This window comes from Amblyomma maculatum, chromosome 5, assembly GCF_055883805.1.
Source record: "Amblyomma maculatum isolate TAMU_Amacu chromosome 5, ASM5588380v1, whole genome shotgun sequence".
Lineage (NCBI taxonomy): Eukaryota > Metazoa > Arthropoda > Arachnida > Ixodida > Ixodidae > Amblyomma > Amblyomma maculatum.
The window spans coordinates 17,771,884-17,791,584 of record NC_139348.1 but is presented as its reverse complement, the minus strand read 5'-3'; the positions used below and the strand labels follow the sequence as shown (position 1 = coordinate 17,791,584).

The window sequence follows — 19,701 nt, the reverse complement described above, 5'->3', positions numbered from 1 at the left end:
ATGGAGGCTGCTTATCTTTAAATATTGGCGAGTACTTTGAATAAATGTGTGACAAAGTATGCTGAGTCATTTCGCGGGTAATCTATTTATAAACGCCGCTAAAATATGTGTTGTGAAGCCGTACATACCGCACACACGCTCGCTATGCGCTGGGTGCTTCTCCCAATCGCGGAAGCTTCTCATATGCAGCTGCCGTATGTACTAAATTTTCTTAAAAGCTTTCATTCAAAGTAATCAGCCCATAGACAAAACTACATTCAAAAGGCATTTTTAAACTTCGGAAGGGAACGGTCCATTGTAGCAGACGGCGGCGCAGCCGACGCTCTATTCGATCGCAGACGACGCCGGCGACCGCGAACAACATTCGTGTGAGCAGACGGACTGTTGGTCGTCCGCTGCTGTGCACAGTTCGTTTTTCGTGCCGAGCGATGACTACTTTCAGCTTAAAAGCTTGTATCATTTGAGCGGCCGCCTTTAAGAGGGAACGTTGAAACTTTCGGAAGAGCAGACAGCTAAATTTCAGGCGTATGTAGGTTTTTACAACGCAGATTCATCGAGGCGCGTTAAATATTGTTTGGCTCCAAAAAAAGCCGTAGCACATTTTGTCATACTTTTTCTTCAAAACATTCGCTAACTTTTAACCATCTACCGTGTTCATTGCGGCTGGCCTAAACCGGAAAATTATTTGGTAAGTTTTCTTTGCCTACGGGCCATGGTGTCGACTTTTACGGCATACGTTTCGTGGCATTTTAAATATACTCCGCCTCTCTAATTTGACTTCGTATAGTTTTGCAGTGTATTCTCCGAGGTTCATAGTTACTTTGACCTAAATGATGACATCGTAGGCGCACTGTTAACTCAGAAAACTGCTTTGGCATGACATTGTTTCTTTCGGAAAAACGGGTCGCTTCTTCGGATTCAAAATTTGCACAGGGTTGTATTGTTAATTTTCGTTTTCTACTACGTTTGCTGGGGGTAGTGCTCCGATTCGGTTAAAGTTATTAATTATATCCTCATCCTCTGCAACAACGACGAACCAAATCAGCACATTTGCAGCATGGGTTCCATCTCTCGCCTGTCGGAAAAACAAAGAAGCAGGAGTTCCTGCGCTGGAAAATTCAGGTTTTCAATGGCTGCGAGATGGCACTGCACAGGCCACTGCGCTTGCCGCGTTAGCTTTCAGACCCCTGCGTACGTATACGCTTCCGCCCTACTAAAAGTCTTTCTGTGGCATGTACGCGACGGTGGCGTAGCGTTCCGCAAAGTACGTGGGCTGTGCGTACGTAGCGCTCACTACGCAGTACTAAAACTCTCTATTGACCTTTAGCGTAACCTTTGGCGCGCCGCCAAGCACAGCTGCGCAAAAACAGGAGCCCCAACTCGCGCCGTCAGTTCGCCAGGCGGTAGCTACCAACCGCGGCCTAACTCCCGCTCCTTCCACAAGAGGCGCTACAGCCGGAGTGACGTCATCCCATCTGCCGCAAATACAGGGACCCCAACTCGCGCCGTCGGCTCGTGAGGCGGTAGCTACCAGCTGCGGCCCAACTCCCACTCCCTCCGTGAGGGAGCGCTACAACCGGAGTGACGTCATCCCTGAGGCTGTTGTGAGACCGTTTAACGACTACAGTGAACTAGAATATTCTAGTTCACTGTAGAACGACGTTTGGGGCGCCGGTTCGGGTACGCCCTTAACACCGAGAGTTAAGCCCAACGTTGATCTACGGCCGGGCGGAGCTGCATTTGTGCCACATGCTCCTAAAGCTAAGAAGAATTGTGGGGCTGCAGCCACAGCTACCGCCTAGGGTGTAACGTTGGATACTATAGGAGGTGGCCTAGCGGCAGGTGGAACCAACGCAGTCTCCAGGGATGCTTTCATTTCTGCTGGCATAAAGAATGCCGTTGCAGCCGGTATCGGAGCGGCATTTGTACATTCTGCCTTAACCTCACCCACAACCATGAATATCGTTGCAGCCACTGCACTTCTTGCCTCGCTACTAGTTATACATAGAATAACCAGGTAGCCCCCTGCAATAAACAATAGTTGAACCATATGCCGTGGCCAGAGGCAATCACTGCATAACCATAAGCATAACCACAAGCACCACAACCAGCTACACCACCAGCTGAACCTAGGCGTAGCCATAGCTTTTGCTTTCGCAATTACCATGCTTAACCAAGCTAAGCCACTGCCAAGTTTATTAAGGGGTTTTATGATGCATAGGTGGCGAGCGCCGCGGTGCGGCGAAAGACGCTGCCACGCCCATTTTCCAACTAACGCTCTCTCCAGCCGATTGGAACGGCCGGAGAGAAACGTGCGCGCGGAGGTGATCTCGGAGAACATGGCCGCACTGACAATTGCCTAATTCGTTCATTGCTCACACCTGCAACCAGTGGAACCACCTCTCTGCCTGTTTTACCATCATAGCCAATGTGCCTACGATTTTATATGCATTTTTTTTCTGTAATATTTTATTTAATTTATTTTCACACTCTCGGGCTTTGAGAGAATGGAAATATTAAAAATAAATGAACGGGTTCTGAAATAAGGCACTTAGAGGATAGTACGTTCGTGCTTATTCAATACATAGAAATAGCTAAGGCGCGACTCCCTGGACGTGAACGGTGCATACAATGTAAACAGGAAGCGCTTATGGTGCCTACTGAGTGATTGAGACATAGGTCATAAGATAACTACCTTTCTACAAGAATTATACCGAGATAATAAATTGCAAATTACATTTATCTGCTTGTAGCTTACGGGGGTCTCGGTTCTGGCAGTTTTGAAGCCATAGGTGGCGTAAGAGGGTTCTAGCACAGCTTCCGTCCTCGCACTTGATCACGTTCTACGTGACGCTGGAGGTAACAGAGGACGTTGGTTTTGGTTTTGGTTTTGTGGGGTTTAACGTCCCAAAGCGACTCAGGCTATGAGAGACGCCGTAGTGAAGGACTCCGGAAATTTCGACCACCTGGGGTTCTTTAACGTGCACTGACATCGCACAGCACACGGGCACCTTGCTTTTCGCCTCCACCGAAAAGCGGCCGCCGAGGCCGGGATTCGATCCCGCGTCCTTGGGAACAGTAGTCGAGCGCCGTAACCACTGCGCCACCCCGGCGGGGTAGAGGACGTTCCAGGTCCACCGCTGTGGTTGAGGGTGGCGCTGGTGAACACTCTCAAGATTCGTATACAGACAACATTAATACCCAAGGAAGTAGCAGGTGGGACAGCGGCCGATGTAGCTCAGTTGGAAGAGCACCGGACGCGATATTCGGAGGTCATGGGTTCGGTTCCCACCATCGGCACGTTGTTCTTTCTTCTACTTTGTCTTTAATTATATTTCCCTTAAACAGATTACATTGCTAATTTATGTGATTATCAAATAAAAATTAAAAAAAGTACCCAATGCTTTCCTTGGCCTCGCCGACTGTTGGCTTCCTTCCTTCATGAGAAGGGATGAGAATTAGTGAACTGTCGAGGTATGCAAAGAATTGCAAATGAAAGGTAAGGTTGACCTCTAACCCCCCTGCTGTTCATGCTGCTAAAGCGGAAAAGTCATAGAGCAGCGATTAGGCTGTTTAATGTACACGGACGATATTCTTCTTTTAGCAGATGGTTAAGAAGCCTTGCAAATTTTAGTTAATTCCTGATGAGGTGAAGGGGACACTCTAAGCCTCAGTTTTAGCCCAATTAAACCGGGTCTGGTGGTTTTCAACGGTTCAACCGATCATGCGGTTAATATAGACGCCAAATATCTAGAGTGGCAAAATATAAATATCTCGGAATAAGAATAAATGAAGGATTGACATGCATGAAAATGTACTAACAGTGTATTAGGGCAAAAGGGCAAAAATATGCCGAGATAAGCATTTGTGAGGTGCTGAGGGATATTTGGAAAGGAACAATGCTGCCAGGGCTTAGTTTCAGGAATGCGTTTTTGTGCTGACAGGAAGAGCAACAGTCGAGATTAGAAATAAATCTGAGAGCTATTGGACGATTAGCACCAAGTACACATGAGGAACGCCTGAGGAAATCGGACAGTATTGAAATGAACATAACCAATATAGTTGAATGACGACAGAGGAAAGAAATTATGAAACTAACCTATAAGTATGCCGGATGCAAGGACGAAGTAAAGAGCTTTAAACAAAAGGTCAAAACACAGAAGGTAAGAATAAGGGAGTAATTACTCACTGACTCCACCCAAGCGCCTCCGTACGGCTACAAAGGAAAACTATACAACTTTCTCAGAAAGTTCTGTGGAATACTGCGCTACTTGGTATACAGAGACAAATGGAAGACGACACACGAATGAAGCGCAAAATTTTCTCAGAAACTTCCTAGTTAATGAGAAAGTTGTCCACCAGAGAAGCGAGCTGAGAAAGCAACACTCCGAAAGCGAGACTTCGGGTGGCGGCAGCTACGCTGGCACGTGAAGAGTCGTAGCTACGGTCTCCTCATAAAACAAAATTGTCTCCACCGGGAATCGAACCTCCATTCCTTGGATCCTTGCATCCCCAGTCGAGCGGGTTAACCAACTGAACAACGTCAATTTTTCCTTTATTGCCCAATTTATTATCAGTTTTTTTGCACATATAGAACGTTACAGACACACACACACACACACACACACACGCACACACACACACGCACACACGCACGCACGCACGCACACACACACAGAGCGAATATTACACGACAAATATATGATATTAGCATCAGCGTGCCATGCCATTTGAATTCATGTTACACCTATGCCAAGGGCAGGAGCAGCCAACTCGGGTCGCTCCTTCCATATGCCAAAACCGTCTGCATTCTCGTTACCCCTACGACACGCAGGCACGTCCATACGGCGTGGTTGAAGCGTGACCTTATATGTGGCCTGGTAGCTTACGCTCTCGCCTCATACCCTTAAAGGATGAGCTTCATCATCATCATCAGCCTGACTATACCCACTGCAGGGCGAAGGCCTCTCCCATATTTCTCCAATTAACCCGGTTCTGTGCTAGCTGCATCCACTTGACCTCTGCGAACTTCTTAACCTCATCCGCCCACCTAACTTTCTGCCGCCCCCTGCTACGCTTTCCTTCCCTTGGAATCCAGTTTGTTACCCTAAGCGACCATCGGTTATCCTCTCTTCGCACTACATGTCCTGCCCATGTGCATTTCTTCTTAATTTCCACTAGAATGTCAGTAACTTGAGTTATTCCTTTGACACACTCTGCACGCTTCCGATCTCTTAATGTTACCCCTACCATTTTTCGTTCCATAGCCCTCTGGGTTGTCCTCAGCTTAAGTAGGACTCTCTTAGTTAGCCTCCCCGTTTCAGCCCCATAGGTGAGTACAGGCAAGATGCAACTGTTGTATACTTTCCTCTTGAGCGATACCGGTAAGCTGCTAGTCATAATCTGCGAGTGCTTGCCAAATGCGCTCCATCCCAATCTTATTCTTCTTGTTATTTCCTTTTTCATGGTCCGGATCTGCGGTTACTACCTGTCCTAAGTAGACATATTCGCCTACTACGTCCAGTATTATGCTACCTTATGTAAACTGCTGTTCCTTCCCGAGGCTGTTGAACATTACCTTAGTCTTCTGCATATTGATTTTCAAGCCTACCTTTCTACTTTTCCTGTCTAGGTCATCAATCATTATTTGCAGTTCATCCCCCGCGTTGCTTAGCAAGGCAATGTCATCAGCAAATCGCAGATTACTGAGGTATTCTCCATCTACCCTTATCCCTAACTGCTCCCATTCCAAGTCTCTGCATACTTCCTCTAAGCAAGCTGTGCATAGTACTGGGGAGATTGTGTCTCCTTGCCTAATACCTTTCTTTACGGGAATTTTGTTGCTTTCTTTATGCAGAACTGTGGTTGCTGTGCAGCCACGATATATATCTTCCAGCACTTTCACGTACGGCTCGTCTACCCCCTGATTTCGTAATGCCTGCATCACCGCCGAGGTTTCAACTGAGTCAAATGCTTTTTCGTAATCAATGAATGCTATGTATAAGGGCTGGTTATATTCCGAGCATTTTTCTATCATCTGATTGATGGTATGGACATGATCGATAGTAGAGTAACGTTTCCGAATTATCCCCAATAATGTAGCACCTTACACTGATAGGGCGTGACAGGGGAGCTGCCCCTGTCGGCAATAATGTAGCAGGCAAAAGAAGCTTCCACCGTTGCTTTCGCAATTCAACTAGGGTTGACCAGAGCTAAACCAAAGCCAACTTTTTCTTGGTTTCAGCCTCTTTAGCTTTTCATCCTTACTCTTGTTACTAGTTAGTGCCATTCTTTTAAGTTGTAGCTTCTTCGCACTTACTTTTGTATTCTGCTGCTGACATAACTCCCGTTTTACGGTTTTATGCAGTGTGCACCCTAGCCTCCGGTTCTTGGTTGGGTCCATCTTGGTACCTTGTTGTAGGAGAGACCCCTTCTCATGTTTCTGTTATCCCGGGAAATCGTCATGCTCATTTTCCCTTCATTTTGTCTGGTATCCGGGACTTCTAATCTTAGGGGTCTGTTTCAAAAATAGCTACCTTGCTTTTTCCGCTTCTCCCTTTTTTTCCGAGGTTCTTGGCGTACTCAGTGGTTGTGGTCGGGGCCACGGGCTTTTCGCCTGGATGAGATTTCATGTTTGGGGGTTTTTGGTTTTGGTTCCTTGCTTCGTGCTGTTAAAATCTTATGGATATCACATGTGGATGGAATAGCACATGCAGATAAATGCGCCCGTGTTTTTGGCGTTATTCTCGAATTGTTGTTTGGGTTGTGCTGGTTTGTTTGTCTTTTCTTTTTTTTTTTTGAGCTGGTGGCTGCAGTGGATATAAAAGTTGTCTGTAACCATTTCGATAAAATGTTAAAAGACTGCGCTTTTTGTGCGCATGTGTGTGTATGTATGCGTGTGTGTGTCCGTCCGTCCGTCCGCTGTGCTGTCTTATTCGCGCAGTTTTTAAGATGAACGAATTGAAAGGTTGATGGCCGAAAAGTAGAAAGGTGGGATAAGGGGATACGTGCTGCAATAAAAGTTTAGTAGCCTAGATGAAGAAACAGGCTAACATTCCGAAATACATTTTTAGGAGAAAAAACAAAAGCCATAGCATGGAGGCAACTGCCATCACACCCTTTCCGAGGGGACGCTTCTATATTCCATGCATTCATCAACTGGTCGAGTGGCTGATGATTTAACTGAATGACAGAGTCGTAAAAGCGATCTGTGTGTTTTCTTCTTTAATCTTTCCTCCTTGACATAAATATTGGTCAAGCGAAAAAAAAAATATCCTGTTACAGGGATAAAGGTCACTTCAGCCGATATTATAGCCATTTTTTCAAATGCCAGAGGCACCATTTTCTTGACTTTCAAGATAAGTGATGTCATAACGAGGCCACGTGTTGGTGGATGCAAATGAGTGCGGCGACGCTTGTTCCTGCACTGTAAGCAGTGCTTTAGAAAGCTCTCCCAATGACAGATCGGAGCAATGCTAGTCATTTAAGAGCATCATCTCTAGCCAATGAAAAAGTAAAAATTGATTACGACCTTCGTAACAACCTACAGCTCAACCTTCATGCTAAAACTTGGACTTGGGCTTCACGGCAAGAAGTCCTACACACTCGTGTACTATGCCAATATGATTTATCACCGCTAACTGACCCCACTACTAATTGCGCGCCATAAATAATTGCTAAATTTGTGCTACTGCATCAAACGAAATATCGTTGCTTAGCTTATGTTGAGGATAGTTAGATTGGACTGGCTGCAGACATCTATTCGTTATTTTTATTTCTATACTTGTGATTAAAGATTTAACTGTACGCTACAAGGTTAAGTTCTATGTGGATGAAAACGTGCCAACGAGCTGAAATAAAAAGCGAGCGCTTAAGCGTGCACAAACCGCTTAAAGGCGAGCTCGTGGCAACTCTGTGCCACCATGTTTCAAGTGCTGTGAATGTACCTGTAGGTCTAGCTCGAGGCGCTCGGCCCCGCACCGGGTGTCCGAGTAGAAGGCGAAGGAGACCTCGAGAAGGCGGTCCTTGAGCGCGGCGGCACTCAGGCGTTTCCACTCGGGAGCCGGCTTAAGGTGCAGCGACAGTTGCAGCACAGGCCCCGTGGACACCAGGCGGTGCGTGCGATACCTGCACAGAGGAATCTCATTGAGCACACTTGGCACAGAGTTCGTGCTATTACTGTGAGAATGGTTACAGCGACTGAAGGGAAGAGATAGGGAGCAGAGGTGCCGCTGTGGGACGAAGAGTGGACTCTGATGCCATGGTGTGACTCATATATCGGCTCTTCCATATTGCTCAACGGTTAGGCCACTGGGTTACCAAATCGAAAGCACGGCTTACATGGTTTCGATTCCGGCCGAGTTGCAATGAAGGTGAAGCGCTGTGGATACCGGTTTCCTGTGGAGACGTCAGAGCCGGTATACATAAACACCGGAGCCCCACAGTAAGGCGCAACATTCCACCTTCGTTCTTTAATCTCTCCTTCACATCGTTCTTCATATACTGTTACCACGTTACACCTTAACCGCTTCCTCGAACATATGTCACTATGGACACAGGAAGGTGCAGCTTCAAAACCTACCCCGCATTTCTCCGCTCACAATCCTTCCTTCAGCTCCGCAAGGCACGGCACCCAATGCGGTTCTGATCGTCTCCGTACCGCTTAAGGAGGATTTTTCCGGGAAACTTGAGGCCGTAGAAAAAAAAAAAAAACGCGCAAGGCTCCTTTGAGTGTGCGACACAAATATTTCTAGGTCAACTTCATTGTCACTGCAAATTATTTTTCACGGACACATTCTTTTTTTTTTTTTTTTTTGCACAAGTTCCACAGCCGTAGATGAATACATTCTACCACAGTAAAGGGACAGGTCCAGTTATGCCCCCCATTCAGAGTGAATTGCATCGACTGAAGTTTTCAAAACGAATAATAATTAATTAATAGATTTGTGCCGGCTAGCCAGCTGAACATCGTAGAAATTGCGCAGCTAAAAAAAATGCGAAAAACTTGACGACACACAGGCAAATGTACAAGACCAGGGTTAACAGGGGGATGTTTCATTTGTAACAATTATATGGTCATCAATCGTTGCGGTTTTTAAACACCTTGGGCAAGGAACCGAAAACGACACGAAATACAGGTGCGAAAACCATTACCTAAGTTTTTATTTCTTTGTGCGTATGTACATAAGCTTTGGGACGCCAAATACATTGACATTGCCAAACTCAGTCGCAGCTAACAAATTTGCTATCGTGTCTATCGACCCAACGGGTTTCCTCTGTCGAGACTGATAATATTTCGCAATTGTTTTCCAAGAATTAATTTTCCTCTTTAGAGAGCATCACAGTTGGGTCACTAACAGATGACACTGCTGTTCCACATTACATTGAGTAAGCCTTCTGTAACTCTCCGATTAACATATTACTGGATTTCAGCAGAACTGCGGTTTGATGAAACTGAATAGTGCAATGTGCATCTTGCGTAGTGTGACAGCAGATATGCTGGTGCAATACACTGTTGCGCTTATGTTCTACTTCAGTTAAGGCACCAGCTAGTCTGTCCTACTAACGCTTAACCACATGACAGTGCCATCTGTAAAGCATCTCCTCCGCAGCCCTCTAAAAACCTTGTTTTGTACCACAGCCTCCGCTGCATGCTCGTGTTCGTAATTTACTTTCCTTTTAACTCTCTCTCTAAGACGTTCGCGCGAAATCACCGAGGCTTTTAGCTTTTCAAGACAGGCAAATCATTTTGCAAGCCTACACTACCGTTATTTCTTTAACTGAAAAAGAACTAGCACACCTAGACAACACGTGGGAATAGTTTCTTCTGCTCGTTCTTCTTGTTTTTATTTTGTTCTGTTTTTGTTCCCCTTGATTGTGGCAATGGCGTTTACTTCCATTTGTACTATATCTCCCGTTACTCAGCACTGCCATCTGGTGCAACCTTGCCCTACAAATGTAATGATTTTTATTTCTTGCTTCTGTTTTAATCTTCTTACGAGCTGTCCAGGTATAGTGCGCGTTATCCCGAATAAGGTTTTTGTTACGAAAACGTGTGCCTTTTTCCTTCTTTGGTCCTCGTTTTTTTTTTTTTGTTTGCTCTAACTTCACTATCAATCAGATTGAACGAGCGCAACTCTTCACCTCCCTACAAGTAAAATGTCAGTCACAAAAACCAGGGTCACAAAAAAGAGCAACTAGACAAACAAAAAACAAGAAACCCTTAACTAAGCTAAAAGAAATTGTTTTGGCGCTTCTTGTTATTTTTGCTGAATTTTGTTTTTTGTTCTATATTTTGTGGATTACAATTTGGCTACGCTTTCACTGCGAGGTACTGGCCGCTCTGCATTTTATGGCAGGCTAGTCACCCCATCCGCATTTGGGTCACAATGGCTCCTGTTCAATTTTAACTTAGTAATAATTTTCTGGCTTCTTCTATTTCCTGGCCCTGCTTTTCTGCGACAAATGTACTCTCCTTTTGATACGAGGAAATGGCGTGATATGACTTATAGTATTATTTCTCATTGCATCGAGAGTTCAGTGGCCGCACTTGTCTTATTTCCCCTGGTTGTTGTTTCTGGCCACAAGTGTATGCTGTTTATGTGATCAATCAATGAGTGGTGTTTTAGTGCTGTGTCAACAATCAGGCGCCGTTCGTGGTACCTGGCCGTGCATACAATAAAGCTACGCTGATTTTGACTAAAACATTCATCTAGCAGTACTGCCGTATTTCGTCTATATACCGTATTTTCGCGATCACCCATTCCCCCATTTTCGCAAAGAAACTTTTGCAACAACTTTTGCAACAAAGAAAAGTGCATATTCAAGTCGGCCAACCGCGCTTGCTCACTGTTTTCGAGCCGCAACTCAGAGTTCCGAGGTGGCGTGATCTGCTTCATATCTTGCTGCGCTCCGATGCTACATCACAGATGGGGGCACACAACGCCAGCCGAAACGGTCCCGATAACTCTATGAGCGTGCTGTCGCGTGCGCCTGGTATCAGCGGCGGTCCAAGCTCCACAAGCATCGTGGACGCACGCTTCTCTGTTGGGTGTCAACAACCGTAATGGAAGTCGCAGTGATTTGACAGAAGGTTGCCTAAAGTTAGTAGCTTCTTGCGAAATATAATCGAATTGCCGAAGGTGTCTCCGAAATTTGTTCACCATATTATTGCCACATAAGAAATGTTATTTCTTGCGGCAATCTTGTCCAGATGCTGACGCGAAAAAAAAGGGAGAGGGTGACATCTAATTTTATTTTTTTTAAACTAACCCCCCCCCCCCTCTTTACTTTATGCATCACCATCGTGAACAAAAGGCTACCAGGTGGTCGAAATTACTCCGTAGCCCTCCACTACGGCTCCTCTTTCTCTCTTTCCACTTTCACTCCCATCTTCCTCCCTTCCCTTACGGCGCGGTTGCAGTGTCGACAGAAAAACAAGTGAGACAGTTACCGCGCCTTTCCCTTCCTATAAATAAATCAGTTAAAGGCTTAGGATCCAACGCCTTAGGAAAGGCGTAGGATTCAGTAAACACGGTACCTTCATTGCCTAGCTCCCCTGTACTATTTATGCTGCATATATTCCATGACGTTCAAAACTCGGCTTCCTCGCGGACGAGAGCAATACGGTTATTTATTTTGATTGTTTATTAATACTGGTAACCCTTTTGAAGCGAGAAGTTCACTATGAAAGTCAACACAGCGCTTCGCGTGAGCCGGCGTATGTAGCAGCACGAGTGACTTCACGCACGCGCGCAGGTGGCCGCCGCTGACTCCGTCCCAAGAAGGGAAAGGCGCAGTATCTGTCCCAATTGTTTTGTGGGCACCTGAACCGGACCGCAAGAGTAGGGAGGAAGGTGGGAATGAAAGTGGAAAGAGAGAAAGGGGAGTCGTAGTGGAGGGCTATAATTTCGACCACCTGGGGATCTTTAATGTGTGCTGTACTGTGAACCCCAATGGCCAGCAACAGTGAGCGCGCCCTCCGACCCGAATTTCACGAGGGACGGGTTAATTTCTTGTTATGACATTACCCATCACTTCAGGCTGGAAAAGCGCACATAACCACCCTCCACAAATCTTTAACTAAGGCGCAGGAAGTTACCTGGCGCCGACTACAAACACGCTCCCTCCTAAATCCGGCGGTGATTGCCCTGAAGTACCCAGGCCAGTACAACCCAAACTGCAGTAAATGCGGCGAAAGAGCAACATACGATCACATTCTCTGGAACTGCGCAAATGATCCACCTATGGTGGAATTTATACAGCTCCCTTCTCCCCAGCAGTGGGAAGCCGTGCTGGTCAGCTCGGACCCGAAGAGGCAACTACGGGTCATCGACCGGGCTAGTAAGGTCGCCGCCAGCCATGGACTAGCGGCCATCTAGTACGTATCTCCTTAGAACTGCTTGAGCGACGAAATAAATGTTTTGCAATCCAATTAACCCGCTGGGATGGCGCGCAGTGGTAAGACGCCCGACTACTGTGCCGGAGTTCCCGGGTTCGAACCCGACCTCGGCCGCTGCGTTTCGATGGAGGCGAAACGAAGTGGCGTCCGTGTGCTGTGCGATGTCAGCGCACGTTAAAAATCCCCAGGTGGTCGAAATTACTCCGTAGACCTCCACTACGGCTCCCCTTTCTCTCTTTCCACCTTCACTCCCACCTTCCTTCCTTCCCTTACGGCGCGGTTCAAGTGTCCACAGAGCAAGTGTGACAGATACTGCGCCTTTCCCTTCCTGTGAACCAACCAACCAACCAATCCAATTAACGTGTGCTGTACGATGTCAGCGCACGTTAAAGACCCCCAGGTGGTCGCAATTACTCCGTACCCCTCCACTACCGACTCCCCTTTATCTCTTTCCACTTTCACTCCCAAGCATCCACAGTTTTGAAGCGAAAAGCTTCACTAGGCTCGTCAACGCCGCGCTTCGCGTGAGCCGGAGCCCCAGATTTACCACTTCTGCGCATGGGCGATACCGAGTGACGTCAGGTGGTCGCCGTCGCCGCTCCGTGGCCTGACCGTTCGCCGCCGCCGCGCGCTACTGCGCATGTGCGCCGCCGCTTCTCCTCCTCGCTACTGTTTGACCTCTCGCCGCAGCCGTGCTCAGTGCGCATGTCTAAGGGGGTGGGGCGGGGAGGGGGGGGGGAGGAGTATATAAGGCACGCTTGCTCATAGCACAGGCGCAGACACTCGCCATGGAAGGAGCAGAAGCAACAGTCGGACGGCGCAGAAACACCGATCCAGAAGTGGTAGCTTGGGAGTTGGCTAATAAGCAGCGAAGATACGGAGAGCGCAAGGCTAGATGAGTGGCTTTTAGCTTCGAGATATACAGGCTTAACCTTAGCTAAGCCACATCTAAATTTTTTTCAGCCGGTACAGGGTGGGAGTTAACATTCATAGCAGCCCGAACACATTGTATCAAGGACAGCATAAGTTGACAGTACAAGCAAGTACCACACTTACATATAAACAAACTTCGCGATTAGTTCTTTCCAACGCAATTTCATATATGGATTAAAGAGAAAGCCAAGAATACAAAAGCATTCAAAACACAAGAGCACAAGAATTAAACCATGAACAGGAGAAAGGAGTCTCAGTGTTATCGACTATACCGCATGTCAGATTACCATGCACTTCACAAAGAAGCAAGCAAAAGAAAAACACAAGCCTCACAGATTGCTATTCTGAATGTATTTGTTTATTAGCGCCTAGTGGAGCATAGACTGTTCGAACTGGTCCAGTCAATATACTTCTGCTATGTCGCGCGGTAGGAAGTTCGTGTTCAGTTGTTTTTGAAAAAATAAAAGATAAAGTAAACGTATTCGCCCTTACCCGTAAAGGAAGGAACTGTGCAGGGTGGCTCCCGTGTACTGGACGCGATGCGGTTTTTAAAGATACCGTTCGGTGTCAAAATTAAAATTGCCTTTGTTCATTAAATGAAGATATTTTAACCTGGTTATATGCCTTCGCTGTGAAAGTTGGGGCAAGTTCAATTTAGCAAGAAATTCTGTAGCCGAGTCCTCGGATCTGTATTTTGATAGTATGGACCTCGCGCCACGTCTCTGAACCTTCTCAATTTTACCTATTTGGCATTTTTTTAAAGGATCCCATACAATACTCGTGTACTAAAGCATAGGGTGCACTAGGGTCATATAGGCCGTATTTCTGATATTTGCGGGTGCAAGTCAAAGTTTACGCTTCAAATACGAAACTTTTAGCTCAGCTGACGCGCAAATATCATTTACATGCAGTTTCCAGTTCAGATCATCAGATATAATCCCGCTTAAATATTTGATGTGCCTGATACGTGCTATAGGTTTACGGTGTAGCTCGTAATCGAAAGCTAAAATATGTTTAGTGCTCATAGTAATCGTTGCAAAAATTATTGTGGGCCTCTTGCCATCGCGTACTTGTAAGGAAGCCGACAACGCCGAACTGGGGCACTCTTGCATTCATTCTTGTCTTGAGGTGAATTGTGAACGATGCACCTCCACGGCAGACGCCCAAGGACCAGGCCACCCATTACATTCTACCTCCGCCCCTTGCAAGTCTCCTCTCTCCTAAATGTAGAAAGATGTCCCACCCTGTGCTCTGCCAACAGCCGAAACAGGCAGGGGCGCGGAATAACGGATAGGAGGAATCATTCCTCGCTTTAGGACGTTAAGCTTCACGAACCAAACCAAACTAAGGATTCAACACTCTATTTAGCACTAGCCATCCAACTCCGACCACGAAAAAAAAATCCTTTACTTGCGCCTTATCACATGTCATGGGAGACCGGCAGTAAAAGCTGCCGCAAAAGACATTTTGACAAGGCCGCCGGCCCCCCTATACACTTCCCAGCAAGGCACTTAAAATGAAATAAACTGCAGAAACCATGAAACTGCATACGAATAATTACCAAAAGAAACGCAAGTTTTTACACAAAAATGCATAATTTATTTAATTTTCTGGTCTTTTATATGAACATATGCTGTTATAAAAAAAGTCACTTAGGCAGTTTAAATAACAGCCAAGAAGAATACAATGGCGATGAGTCAGATAATATATCAATTAAACAATGCTCATTGTTTATTTGAACAATAGTCAAAGAAATAAGCGAATATAGAACGAGAAACACGACGAAGAAAACATACAATGTCAAAGTGAATGTGTGCATGATGGAATCTGTTTAATGTTGTGTGGGTGTTCCAGGGCTATCGTGCCGGGAGGCTGGTAGAGAGAGCCAACTAATCACGCCGCTCCAGAACCAAACACAAACTGCTTTATTCAAATCACCCCGGCTCGGCTTCAGCTTAGAGGGCGCTACTGGTAAGTTCGTAGGTAGCGACCCCAACATGTCCCCCCCCCCCCCCCCCCCCCCCCTCAGTCACAAGGTCAAGCGGTCTGGTGGTATTACACGGCGGCCGCTACTGGTAAACACAACACCATCACCAGTACGTGAAGAAGGTCCCGCTGTAACAGGCAGCGGGTCAGGTGCTGCTGCCTCTTGAGTTAGGGGGTGAGTCTGGAGAAGTGCGAGATCTGCTCCCCTCAGCACGACGGGAACAAGGTGTCGATTCCGCTGCAGAATCGTTCCTCGCTCCGTTTCGACGACGAAGGACCTTGGACGCTGTGCCTTCGGGTCGGGTCAAACCCAGACCTGTTCACATGACTGAAGTAATGGCAGATCCCTGACGCGATGACGTCGGTTGAAGTCCTTTGCAGTCCTTTTCTTGTAAGAATCATTTCTGAGGGCTACCTCCTCCCTTTCGGGCCAGTGTGGACGAAGCTTTTCATCCGGCTTTGGGAGTCGAGTTCTCAGTTGCCTTTCCGTGAAGAGCTGAGCCGGGCTAAAGCCGCTCACACCTGGTGTATCCCTATAGCTGAGAAAAGCCAAGCAAGGATCTCTTGCCTTATGGAAGATGTCTTTCATAGTCTGGATCATTCGCTCTGCCTCTCCGTTAGATTGTGTGTAATGGGGGCTACTGGTGATGTGGTCGAAACCATATGATGCAGCGAATGCGGCAAATTCACGTGAAGGGCGGACCGTTGTCTGACAACCTGTTGCGGTATCCCATGACGGGCGAACAGACTTTTGCGCACCTCAATGACCACTGGAGCTGTTGTTCTTTTAAGCGTCACTACCTCCGCGAACCGGGAGTAGTAGTCCACTATCATCAAGAAGGTTTGAGAGTTGTGGTGAAAGAGGTCCGTGCCCAGATCTCCCCAGGGACAACGAGGAAGCTTTGTAGGAAGGAGAGTTTCCGCTGAATTCACTCGAGTAAGCGCGCAGCTTTTACATCTGGTCACGAGGGAGGTTATCTCCGCTGTTATGCCAGACCACCACACATATTTACGAGCAAGGGCCTTGGTGCGACTGATTCCCTGATGTCCTTCATGCAGAAGCGTCAAGACTGCTGGCCTCATTTCTGAGGTCAGGAGGCGAGTGCCTTTGAGGAGAAGACCAACACAAACAGAAAGTTCATCCTTCACTGATCCATTCTTTGACACGAGAAGAGGTATCTTTGACTTCTTTGGCCAGCCGTGCTGGCAGAAAGAGATGAGAGTGCTGCATTCTCCATCACAACTTTGGGCATTCCTGATATCCTGCATGCTCACAGGAAACATCTCGAGCAGAAGCCACGACTTTGGTAGCAAAGTTCCGCAATGTCTACTGGATGAACTTTGGGAGGGATGCGAGACAATGCATCCGCAGCAGCCAACAATTTTCCGGGCACGTACATTATCTAAAACTGGTAAGGCATTGTCTTAAGTCTGTCTCTGCACCCTTGAAGGAAGCACGTCAAGTTTCACTTTTCGAAACAATGACACGAGATGAAGGTGATCAGTTTCTACGGTGAAGGTGATGCCTCTGATGAACTCGTCGAACTTCTAGATGGCCCAAGTTGTAGCCAAGGCTTCTTTTTTGTTTGATTACCTTTGTTCTATGGTCGTCATTGCCCTTGAGGAAAAGGCAACTGGCCTCCGTTCACCAGTAGGTTGTGCTTTTAGCAGGACTGCTCCAAGTCCAGAAGAGCTGGCATCGGCAGAGACTGTTGCGGCATACGATGTGGGGTACTTGGCCAACCAGCGTTCGGACGTCAGAAGTTCCTTGACGTTTTTGAATGCAGGTTCCTGTTCACGCTGCCAAGTCCGACTAGCATTCTTGTGGAGAAGGGTGCGTATCGGAGCAGTGATTTCCGAAATATGAGGCAAGAACCTGGTAGCATGATTTACCATCCCGAGTAAATGTCTGACACCTGTTACGTCTGTGGGAGGTGGCATTGCATACACTGCATCGATCTTGCCCGGGTCTGGCTTGATACCTTGTGCTGAGACGACACCTAGGAAGGAGACTTTGGAGCCCTCAAAACAAGACTTGTCTTGTTCATGGGGACCCTTGAAGTTGCAAGACAAGTGAACACTTGCTCAAGTCATGCATCGTGTTCCTACTTGGTACGTCCAAAAACAGAAATATCGTCAATTATGTTGTCAATACCCTCGTGACCTTCAAGGATCCTGGCCATTTGCTTTTTAAAATACTCCGGGGCAGAACAGATGCCGAAGGGCAGTCGGCAAAAACAATAGTGACCGAAAGGTGTGATGAAAGTTGTCAATTCTTGCGAGTCCGCTGACAGCTTGACTTGGGGGAAGCCTGCAGTTGCATCCAGCTTCGAAAAAACCTCTGCGTCCCCAATGAGCCCAAGAACTTGTTCAACGGTAGGCAAAATGTGTCTTTCCCTGAGAACCACTTTGTTTAGTCGAATCAGATCAACACACGGACGATACTTTCCATTCTTTTTCGGTACTACCACCAGTCCAGCATACCACGGAGTTGGTTTATTGACCCGGCGAATGACGCCGTCGCTTTAGAGTTTTTCAAGCTCTTGTCGAACAACTTCACGCAACGGGATTGGTATCTGTAGAGGTGCACTGAGAACGGCACAACATCTTGTTTCAAGCGAATCGTGTACTCATCTCTGAGCGTGCCGAGGCCACGGAACAGTTCAAAATGAAGCATTGGCTCAGGAGTGTTGACAGTACCCAAACATTTAACAGCTTCAAGAGCTTGGATGGCTGGTAGACCCAGTCAAGGTACTGAAAGTGACTCAATGACGTAAAGACGCTGGGAGGTAATCTTCCCTTGCCAAGATAGATATGCCAGGTACGAACCCCGTACCCGCAGTGGTTGGTCACCGGGTCCTGTCAAAATAGCATCTACCTTGGCGAGCTCAACCGGGACACCGGAAAAGTCACTTGGGATTGCGGAAACCTGGTCCCCTTAGTCTACTTTGAACTGAGCTGAGTAGTCGACTGTGACAAACACATACTTGGCTTTGGCTGGCGACTCGAAAGCGTGCATTTGGATAACTGAGTTTGGCCTGCCTCGAATTCCTAGAGCAGCAAACTTTAGCAAAATGACATTTCTTACTACAGCAGTTGCAGATAGTTGAGCGTGTTCTGGCGTCGACCGGCCGTAGCGATAACTTTTAAGTCGCAGCATCCATGTTGACCATACCTTTCGAGGTGGTCTGTGCGAATGAGCGTTCCTTGTCCGCGTCCTCAGATTGACAAGCTTGCGTCCGAGCTTCTTTGAGAGTTAGTTTCGGGGAATACTGTGCAATAACACCGAGGTTTGGGCCAGTTGGTAATGAGCTTCGGGGAGCAGCAAAGTTTTTCGAAGAGGCACGTGTCGAGCAATGCAACGACAAACCTGTCGCGGATCAAGCATTCCTCCACCGCCGTCGATGTTTGACTAACTTGAACAGTTCGGCGTAAAATGCGTCGACTCTCTCACCAGGTGTTTCTGAAAGCGAGAGGACTCATAGAGTTCATTACAGGGATGCACGAAATGCTCGGAGAAGCGTTTGACAACTGCGTTGTAGCAGGCTAACGCTGTAGCATCAAATGAAAAAGTGTCTAGCAGCGTGCGAGCTTCCGGGCTCATACAGTACAGAAGCGTACGTACTTGCGTGTCTTGCGGAGCGCTGCATATTCCGGAGACAGCGGCATATCCCTCGAAGCGAGACTTCCGCGAAGACCAACTTGCCGGGTTGCAGAAGTCGAACGCGTCTAGCTGTTGCAGAGTGAGGCCTAGCCACTGGACCCGCTGGGCTCTTTCGTTCGGGAGCATCGTTTTGACGTTGACGGTTGTTGAGAGCTTCTTCAAGACGAGTTTTTCATGCTGCTGTCACTTCTGACACCATGTTTCATGCGCGTTTCCGTGCTGTCGTGCCGGGAGGCCGAGAGAGAGAGCCAATCATCCACGCCGCTCCAGAACCAAACACGAAACTGCATTATTCAAATCACCCCCGGCTGGGTCTCAGCTTAGAGGGCGGCACTGGTAAGTTCATATGTGGCGACCTCAACATTTAACAATCTGGATAACTTATTTTGGAAAGTTTATAGGCCCCATGTTGTTTTAAGCAAGGTAGTAAAGCGCGGCGAGGAGGTTATGCTACACTCGTCTAGCGCCATGATGGTGCACCTAGCAATTATTTTTGCTTTACTCGCATAAAACCACTAAAAAGCAGATCCATAAAACATTGAAGTTTATGAAAAAGTGTTTTCACATTTATTTTCTTACAGCTGTGGAATTTAGGTGATATAAAGGCTGATAAAAGCATACTTAAGAAAGTTTCGTATCGTTTCGTCTGCTGTACCTAGAACTAGAGGGTGCTGGCTGTACGCAGCATGCAAAGGGAACAGCCACATCATCATCATCA

At 47.1% G+C, this 19,701-nt stretch overlaps 1 protein-coding gene across 1 annotated transcript in view; it reads right to left on the bottom strand.

Moving 5' to 3' along the window:
- LOC146187821 (uncharacterized) overlaps nt 1-19,701 on the bottom strand; it is a 250,092-nt gene that overhangs the window by 36,281 nt on the left and 194,110 nt on the right. Inside the window, exon 11 of the mRNA XM_084604926.1 lies at nt 7,947-8,127. Within this exon, the coding sequence (XP_084461052.1) occupies nt 7,947-8,127 (181 nt within the window). The remainder of the gene's footprint in view (nt 1-7,946; nt 8,128-19,701) is intronic.